A 9,495-nucleotide genomic window follows, 5' to 3' on the forward strand; every position below is an offset into this window, starting at 1 on the left:
TAATTAATTAATTGGCCTTTTAAATTAAAACTCTATAGTTACTTTGAAAATTAGTGACACAGCTGGTGCGCATCAGAGTCCTGGAGATGTTCTTGCCGTCATATACGGCGACGCACTGAATATCATCGGCTCGGCTCCACTCCTCGACGGGAACAGAGAGATGAGCTCGAGTGAACTCGGCGGCTGACTCCGTGTGGTCTGTCCAGCCAGACTCTGTCCATCCAGAGACCACAGTCCCTCCGATCATCCAGAACACACGCACCTGAGACGGGACGAGACCCGACACCAGACACTGCAGGTCGTACCGTTCTTCTTCTTGTGTGTAGACGAGGGAGAGTTTGGGCTCCGAGTGACCTGCAGCAGAGAACAGAGTCAAAACACTGCTGCTTTTAGTAACTGTGATCCTATAGAAGTGATTTAGGCCTGTACCTGTTACGATCACTCTGCTTCCGTTGCCGATCATAGCCATGTGATTGAATTGACTAATGCAGTAGTACATGGCTGAAGCTTTTAAGTTATTAAGAGTCAGAACACAAGTTCTGTCCCCGAGTTGATCAACTTTGTTCTCATGGATGGTATCCACGGTGGTGAGTTCTCCAGTCCGCAGATTCAGCTTTTGCCATGTAACAGCAGTAAAGCAGTACTTAAAGGCCTGCTCAAATTGACATTTTAACTCTACAGAAGCACCGACTGAGACGAGCTTGAATCCCGGTGACTGAGTCAAGATGAGCGAGTGAGCGGCTGCAAATGGAAGAATAAAAAAAAGCATACAGCACATATTCTGCATGATGAAATCATAAGTTAACCACTAACTGAGATATATGTCTTGATATTGATAGGCTTACTCAGTAGAGAAGAAATGCACAAAATCCAGCAGCACATCCAGGCACCCATGTTAACAGTTCAAGTGCTCGAGTGCATCTTTTAACATCACCGTCAGTCATAATGCAACAGGTTTTTTTTTTTATTTGAAACAGCAAGGAAAAAAACTCACCAGAGGGTGGACCTTCCTATAGCAACCGTGAAAGACCTATTTACGTCACGAATCAGAGAATCTGTATGCAGTCAAAACAAATTACCACGATGGTGCTTATTTTAGCAGACAGGCTGCAAAGGAGCACTTATGAAGTGCTTCGCTTTCGTGTACCGTTGAAGTGGTTATGCAAGCTGAGAAGCTGTTTTTTTTTGCCAGGTAACTGTGTTTTCTGGAAATCTTTGTACGGTCTGAATGCAGCCATTTTTTGGTCTGTGAGATGGTGTAAGAACGGACGACGCTCACTCCACCCTGCACTTCAGACAGCTACATCCGTGTGCCGTTTCAACACAGCAGGTTAGAACAGGTCGCCCCAATACCAAAAGAAAAAACCACTGGCTTTCTCCTTTGGAACGTATTCCGTCCATTCGGTGTTGTTTAACACGGAACGTAAAGTCAGTACAGGCTTACGTGCGTAAATAATAACAGCATTTTGGGGTCAGCTGTTCATTTAAGTATGACGTTTTGCCAATATAAATGGAAATCATAATATTATAAATACAAAAAATTGGATATTTTTTACGTTCACTGATCCTAACCATAAAATATGTAAATATGAACTCAGTTGTAGCTATTCACAGTTTATATGTCGATATGTTAACATTAACACATTTTATTATGCTTTCAAAATGCAAATACTACTGCTGATGAAATGTTGATACAGATATGCAGATTAGCGTTTGCTACCAATTTCATTTTATTTATTATATGTCATAACAACAAGTGTGGTTATTTACATACTGTAAGGATGGAGGGAAAGACATTACATGACAATACAATTTTTTTAAACCGTTTCACATCAGGGCTTAAATAACGGCAGTGGGTTTGCTGCAGAAACGGACAATGAAAGGAGGATTCATTTCTGTGTCATAAGACTCTCGTTTCTTCCGACATCCTGTTATGCAGCTTCTGTCTAACCACAAGCTGTCGAATGAGAGGATGAAGGCTACAGCAAGAGGCCAAACATTTTCCTGTTTCATGCACAGTGGGTTTTCAAACCCAAAAAAATCAAAAATCAAAATCACATATGACAACAATCTCAAATATTATACCTACATGTCAACTAACTTTCGGTATAAGACTGGTAGGGTTAGGCTTAGAATAATGCTCTTGAGAAGTTACCTACAGTCAGTATAATGTCTGTTGGGAGATCATCACAATAAAGGGTTATTAGATAATAATCATTCAGTCTACTTATACTTTAATGAAAGTTAGTTGACATGTATTTGCAAAGTTACTTATTATCAACATAATGTTCATGAGGGACCATCAAAATATAGTGTTACCGAAATATCTAACTAAAAACACATAGCCTTTAAGAACAGTTCCTAACCAATAAATATTCATGATCATGCATTATAACAAAAGAAGAACAGAGATTCTGCTATGAGTAAACAACATATAACAATATATTACATTTTAAACTTTTCTTTTAGTATTTTATGCAGCATTTTCTTCTCCACGCTGAAAAAAGAGACAGATATTTGTAAGTATCACTTTTTGTAAGGGTACTTTTGCGATTACAAATTCTACTTTTGCACTACCTTTATTGTTTCGATGGACCAACGTCCTGTCCGTGACTGATGGGATCCCCAGAGAAACACTGGATAAAATACTAACATCATAAAATGCTAGAAGCATTTCTCATCCCTAAATAGCTGCAGCTTCCTCATGCTCTTATAAGAGCATTTGATCTGTTTCCTTGAAGAGTTTGCTCATATTTCTAGTATTTGCCAGTGAATAAATATAATGCATAATGAATAAATATTGACAGCCGGATGGAAGAAATCCAGAGAGCCATGTACATTAAAGAGGTTTTCCGTAAAAATGTTTTTCATTCTATGACATTCATGACATTCACGTGTCTATAGCTCCAAAGAAAAGTTAAAGGAAGTAATATAATAGTTCAAATAATTTCAAGACAAAAACTGCAAGGAACAGCCATCGTTACTAAAAAAACACATCTGAACCAGGCGTCGGCTTTCAGTTAAATATATACGCCAGAATATTTTCAGCCTCAGGTTGTTTCTTGCATGCCTTTTAACATAATTGTTTATTACCATGTATTTACTATTTATTTATTTGCATATAACTTTTTTTGTTTCGATGCTTAAATAATGTTAAAGCTTTTACCAATATCACTGGAGAGTAACATACCCGCATTGCATGGTATGTTTCATGAAAAATACTGTCAGAATTGTTGTGATACATATGTCGAGCTTGTTTAGTCTTTCACGAGACATTCAGAAAAAAAAAAAGTTATAGTTCAATGTTCATCTTCACTTCGTCCTCTTACCAGGACAGATGAAGTCTCTTCTCTCAGTGTGTTCTGTTTACCTGAAACATATTCATTTTTCTGCTGCTTGACTATTTCTTAATATAATATAGCGATGATTGTATATAACGTGAGTATTAAATGCTGCGTTTTACCAATTTTGCGGTGGGCGTCTTTTGTTGTGAGCCTAAAATAAAAAACATTTGATGGGTCCGTTAAGTTATTTTGTATTAAATTCATTTAGGAGCTGATAAAGTGTGTCGTGATACTGACCTTCTGGATTTGTTGGTCATCACCGTATCTGAGAAGCGTAATGAAGAAAATTAAATGTTTGCCAAGACGTCTCGTACAATCATCAGCACAATTTCACCAGTGCTTTTTCATCTGAGTTTTAAACTGTTGTTTTATTTTACAGGTTAACATTTTTACATCCAAATAATTTTTGCTACTGCATGTGCTTATTTATAACCTGCACATTTTCTTCGGGCCGTGTAAACCAGCATGTGAATATTCTGAATGGTTCATTACGAGAAATGAGCTTTAATGCATTTTTGTATTTAAAACAGCCTAGTCTAAGCGTACAAAATGAGTAGCTTTACCTCAAAATAATCCCACAGCCATGGAGACGGTTATAATTATGGTCAGGACTGCTGCCACACAGCCGGTGTAGATAAGCCACGAGTAGATCTCTGGTTCGGATCCTGAAAAACAGCAATGGGCAGATCAATTATAACTAGAAACACAAGCTCATTAATAACCATAAATGCAATGCTGTAATTATTTTTAGCAATTATAAGCATCATTATAGGCATTTTCCCTCAGTCATGTGACTTGTTGTTACAAACTAGAAGTACTTCGTTTTAACGAATTGATGTTTTACAATGCAAAGAGAACCTAAGTGGACAATATCAGTCGATTTTTCATCATTTCATCACTCTCGCACCTCTTCGCATCAGAGTCCTGGAGATGTTCTTGCCGTCATATACGGCGACGCACTGAATATCATCGGCTCGGCTCCACTCCTCGACGGGAAGAGAGATGAGCTCGAGTGAACTCGGCGGCTGACTCCGTGTGGTCTGTCCAGCCAGACTCTGTCCATCCAGAGACCACAGTCCCTCCGATCATCCAGAACACACGCACCTGAGACGGGACGAGACCCGACACCAGACACTGCAGGTCGTACTGCGTTCTTCTTCTTGTGTGTGTAGACGAGGGAGAGTTTGGGCTCCGAGTGACCTGCAGCAGAGAACAGAGTCAAAACACTGCTGCTTTTAGTAACTGTGATCCTATAGAAGTGATTTAGGCCTGTACCTGTTACGATCACCCTGCTTCCGTTGCGATCATAGCCATGTGATTCAATTGACTAATGCAGTAGTACATGGCTGAAGCTTTTAAGTTATTAAGAGTCAGAACACAAGTTCTGTCCCCGAGTTGATCAACTTTGTTCTCATGGATGGTATCCACGGTGGTGAGTTCTCCAGTCCGCAGATTCAGCTTTTGCCATGTAACAGCAGTAAAGCAGTACTTAAAGGCCTGCTCAAATTGACATTTTAACTCTACAGAAGCACCGACTGAGACGAGCTTGAATCCCGGTGACTGAGTCAAGATGAACGAGTGAGCGGCTGCAAACGAAATAATGATAAAAACACTGTTTCTGAGTTCTGTATTACGACTGGAATAGTTATTAAATAGTTAAATGCGTTCAGAATGTCAAAACTTACAGTGCGAAGCAAAAAAGCCAAAACGTAGTAGCGTCCAAAACTGCATCCAAGCACCCATGTTCGTAAGTGTCTGGAAGGATATCTGCTGATACACCACTTTTAACTTAACAAAGGCGATCGTGCGATAAAACGCCTCCCAGTTTGACTGAAAATGGCAAGTCTTCGGTGGGTGTGCCCTCATCATGCCTATATAAATCACTCGAGCAAAAGCTAGGCCGTGGATAGAACGGCAGGTTTGCTTTGTGCATTAGTTAGAAGATTAGTTATGCTTGCTAATTAGTTATACTGGTCGAGACGCTTTTGGAAAACACGACAAAATAACGTGCTACGTATGATTAATTTGAAGTCATGGGGCCAAATGCACCTCACACCTCTCAGAATTTCCTTACTTTGGAAGTGCAATGTGTCCGTCTGCTGAAACCTGTTATTATTTGTCATCCCATGCATGATGTGTTTGTCAAGATATAACCATGCTTAATGGACCAAAGAGGCCAAAAAGACAACGTGCTGCTGTGGTACTGCTAACTCATACAAGAGGTTTGATGTTTAAGGTTTGCGTTTCCCACACCATCGACAAATTCTGCAGCGGTTCTCTCTGTTGCATACATCTACAGGTTTTCATCCAGAAAGGTCAATGCAGACCGAGCAGGTGTTCTTTTTGCCGTTTGACTCTCCCGCTTCTGACAGTCTGCTGTAATTCTGAAGGCACTCGCACACGTTTTTGATCTAACCACCCGGGCGTGAGATGAAAAGGGCATCTCGGTGGGAGAAGAACGGCCGCTGCTCAGCACCTTCGCCTCGTGAACCAGAGACGTTTCTCCACCGCGCACTTCAAATACACACACGTGCAATTCTATAAATGCATCAAATGTTTTTCGACTTACACAGAAAAAAAGAGGGATATCTGCCTTTGTCACAAGCATCGAGTGTTTGTGATGTGAAAACTGCTTTTTTTCTTCTTACAAAACTAATTAAAGCAGCAAATGAAAATTATAATTACAATACAGGCTGCAAAAGAAATGAAAAAGCTGTGTGTATACACTAATAGACTAAATAGACTACAGATTGAATGCAATCCATCACAGAATTAGGACTATTATTAATTCTGTGTATGTCGTGCCTGTATTTATAGGTATTTTGAACACTGGGTCTTCGTCAGCACTGTGCCTGATGCTCAAAACATTGCAATAATAAATGATTCTTATGCAGCAGTGAGAGCAGTGTGCGGACAATACGTTTGTCCTTTTGTTATTATGAGAAATGGGATGTGCGCAACTTAATGCAAAAATGCGTCTTCAACAAATAATAATGGCTTTAAGGATCTGTGGGGATGTATGTATGTCAGTAAACATGCGTATGTATTTTTCATTTGTGTAAATAATTGTTTGTCATCGGTTTTCTCTCAGTGCTGGTTGTATGTGACTGCAGTGAATGGACATGTGAGCAGGCGTCGAGTCTGTTTTACAAGACCCTCATCTAACATCCTGCTTTGAATGCATTTCTTTACTTTGGTTTCACCACACGGGTTTCGGATGCCGGCAGAGGGACTTCAGCAAGATGCCCACGCAGTATCACGCCCGTCACAAAAGCACGGCCTACATACAAACTCTCATATTTTATCACATAGAAATGTGATGCCTCAGCTATTCCAACACGATAAAACTTCAATAAAACTTCTTGAAGAAAGAAAGACTATGAAATACTGTTGTTTAGCATATTTTAGTTACTGAAGCTCCTCCTGCATTCGTGAACGCTCATTTTCAGTCCCTTTAAGTGTGCATGTGTTTTAAAACCAGGTAGTGCTGTTTAAGATCACGTAATCATTTACTCTCTGCTTCACACGTCTTTGAGATTGGCATTATTTTAGTTCTTTTTGATTCAGATTTGTATTCACTTTCTGGTTAACATTCAAAGACAACAAACAAATAGCTTTTAGGTATCACTTATTTTTGCTTTAAGAGTGCAAAATGCATGCTACACATTTTTTTTTTTCAATTATTTGGCCGTTCTGTCATTTCGTTCCAACCCAAAGCATTGCAGGAATCAATATCTCTCTCTCTCTCTGTATGTATATATATATATATATATATATATATATATATATATATATATATATATATATATATATATATTCATAAAAATAAACAATCCATCAACAGTTCTGTTCTTTAATAACTTTTAATGTCAAATAAATAAATACACACAGGAAAAAATAATCAATGTAGCTTACTATTAAATGATTGCAATCAATGTATTTTAGCTCCATTTCAAAAAGGAAAAACTAATTCAGTCAACTAACGATTGAACAAAACTTTTTAATGTACCTTAAATAGTTTGCAACCACTAAATCTATGTTTCTCAGTAATGCAAACATTTTGAAAACAGAAATGGAAGAATTGCGTACCTTTTTTCAAACTAAGCTTCTTATTATGCCTGCACTGTACAAACACACACATTTATGAGCAATATTTCGGAACAGGCTATTATCGTGTCCAAGCAAAATATTCCAATAACTGCTGTCATTTATACTTCCTCCAAAAGAAAACAAACACGACAACGTTGTTTTAGGGAAAAAACAACTAACCCCGGGCATCTCGGGAGCCGTGCGCGCGCAGTATGTGAACCTGAACTAGAAAGTGTGCAAAGACGCAAATCAAAGGGCCATTAGGCCTACCTCTGATAGTACAGCAATTACCTTCATGAACTCCAAAGAATTAGGAATAATTAACTCGACAACCAGATCATCCAGAACAACTCCCACCGCCAAACAGAAGAGGAATTAAGCAAATTATACAGCCCAAAACAGCTTTATTAAAACAATAATCAAATCGTTTGCTGTACACCGTGTGACTAAATCATCCGAGCTACAAGAAAGAGTCAGTTCAAGAAAAGAAAACGGCAACCCGACTTGACTTCTTTCCACGCGTAAACGACGCGCCTCCCGCACCACTGCACGCGCGTCCTCATTCACTTCGGGTACGTTTTACACCAACTCACGTTCAACATCGGCCATGCATTAACCTACACGTCAAAATATTGCAAAGCGGCTGACATCTTGCTCGCGCTGGATAGGAAAGAAGCGCGCGAGAGGCCGTTTGCGCGCAAAAGCCGGTTCGAGGTCGGCGCTAAGCCTCAAATCTTCTTTGCTCGTCTTTCTAATCTCACTACCCGCTCCCTTGCCGCGCTCGCTCCTGACCTACCTATTAAACCAGCGAAAGCCTGAGACGACAGTCTTGGTGATTATTCGACAGCCTGCCGCTCCCGAACTTGCTTTCATTAGGATACGAGTCGGGGCAGAAGCTCGGGAAGCTGGAGAGCCGCAGAAGCTGCGCGGACGAGGAGTCCCGCGTTTGGGCCTCTTTGCGCGGAGCAGGGGCGATGAGAAGACGACTCTCTTCCCGTTCCTCTGAGGGCCGAGCGGTGCTGCGTTGTGGCGGGCGTATGGGATGTTGAGAATTCGTTATCTCGGGTTTGGTGAGGGTTAGTGCCTCTCCGAGATAACAAATGCGCCTTGGAGCTCACGCGCGCCAGTGGTTGGGTTTAGATGAGCGCGCACTCTAAACTGAGCTCGCAGCCCTTTGGATTTACATGCAGAGATGAAACCTTGGGTCGAAAAGGCCAGGTAATTTCACGCTGCTGCATTCAGAAATGTGTTCTCGCTCTTCTCACTTTAGATGCATCCGCGCGCGTTTTTGCACAGTGCATTAGGAAATTATTCACAGCGTTTGCGTTCACTAAAAAACTAGCTTGTCACGCGCGCCTTACTGGTTCGTGTTCCTGTTCAGGACGATCAGATGCGGCCAAACTGTGACAGCTTGCCTTGTTTGAGTCAAAAACAAGAAACCCCTCCCTCGTGTTTGCCCCACGCGCACCCGCCTGTGACTAAATATCATTTCTTATTCATATTATTCATCGTCCTTCTAGTAGGTCTGGACATGTTTCAGGTCCTCAGTGCGTGGAGTGCAGAATTAAACTGTGAGATTAAAAATATCGATTCGATCGCAGATTGTTAGCCAGGGTGCTTTATATGATTATTATCCGAATGAATAATCCGGAGCTGAAACAGGGAGAGGCCTTCTCACCCGTGTCTGCGTTTTGTAAATCTGGTTCTGTAAATGCCCATGAACGCTTTCCACTGAAGATGTTCTCACCCTCGCCGACGGACCCTGTGCAGCGGATGGGTGCCGCCAGCGCGAGAGTCCAAACAGCTGATAAACACATCACAAACCACGTGACTCCGGTCTTGAGGCAAACTATGAATGAATGCATAACACATAATCGCTTTATCCGGTGAAAAAGTCCCTGTCCGGCTAAATTCACCAACACATTTGACTCGGACCGGTTTTGCTCGGAGCCTGCATATTTATCTCCTGATTCATTTTTTTTTTTTTTTTTTTTTTTACGTGTAGAGGAGTTAAAAACGTCAATTTTGCTTCTTACGTGTTGTAACGGCTTTTCGCTTCAGA

The 9,495-nt window shown here is 40.7% G+C and overlaps 1 protein-coding gene and 1 long non-coding RNA gene across 4 annotated transcripts in view; both read right to left on the reverse strand.

The window, feature by feature from the left end:
* The window catches only part of LOC122323489, a 2,752-nt gene extending 1,816 nt beyond the window's left edge, over window positions 1-936 (reverse strand). Inside the window, exons 1-3 of one of the 2 annotated variants that reach the window (XM_043217352.1) lie at window positions 846-936; window positions 430-741; window positions 43-354 (exon numbers count right to left, since the gene is read on the reverse strand). In XM_043217352.1, coding sequence (XP_043073287.1) covers window positions 43-354; window positions 430-741; window positions 846-894 — 673 coding nt within the window. In that variant the 5' untranslated portion in view covers window positions 895-936. The remainder of the gene's footprint in view (window positions 1-42; window positions 355-429; window positions 742-845) is intronic. The other variant, XM_043217353.1, reaches the window with a different exon arrangement.
* A 776-nt stretch (window positions 937-1,712) lies between these two features.
* Window positions 1,713-4,485, reverse strand: LOC122323253. Of its 2 annotated transcripts, XR_006246983.1 has the most exons (6): window positions 4,252-4,485; window positions 3,908-4,009; window positions 3,582-3,609; window positions 3,464-3,495; window positions 2,578-3,370; window positions 1,713-2,497 (listed from the first exon to the last, which is right to left on the reverse strand). It is a non-coding gene; the product is annotated as an uncharacterized LOC122323253 (long non-coding RNA). The 2 variants fall into 2 exon arrangements; XR_006246982.1 differs by having other exon boundaries at window positions 1,713-3,370.
* Between the last annotated feature and the right edge of the window lie 5,010 nt (window positions 4,486-9,495).

This window comes from Puntigrus tetrazona, chromosome 19 (assembly GCF_018831695.1).
Source record: "Puntigrus tetrazona isolate hp1 chromosome 19, ASM1883169v1, whole genome shotgun sequence".
Classification (NCBI taxonomy): domain Eukaryota; kingdom Metazoa; phylum Chordata; class Actinopteri; order Cypriniformes; family Cyprinidae; genus Puntigrus; species Puntigrus tetrazona.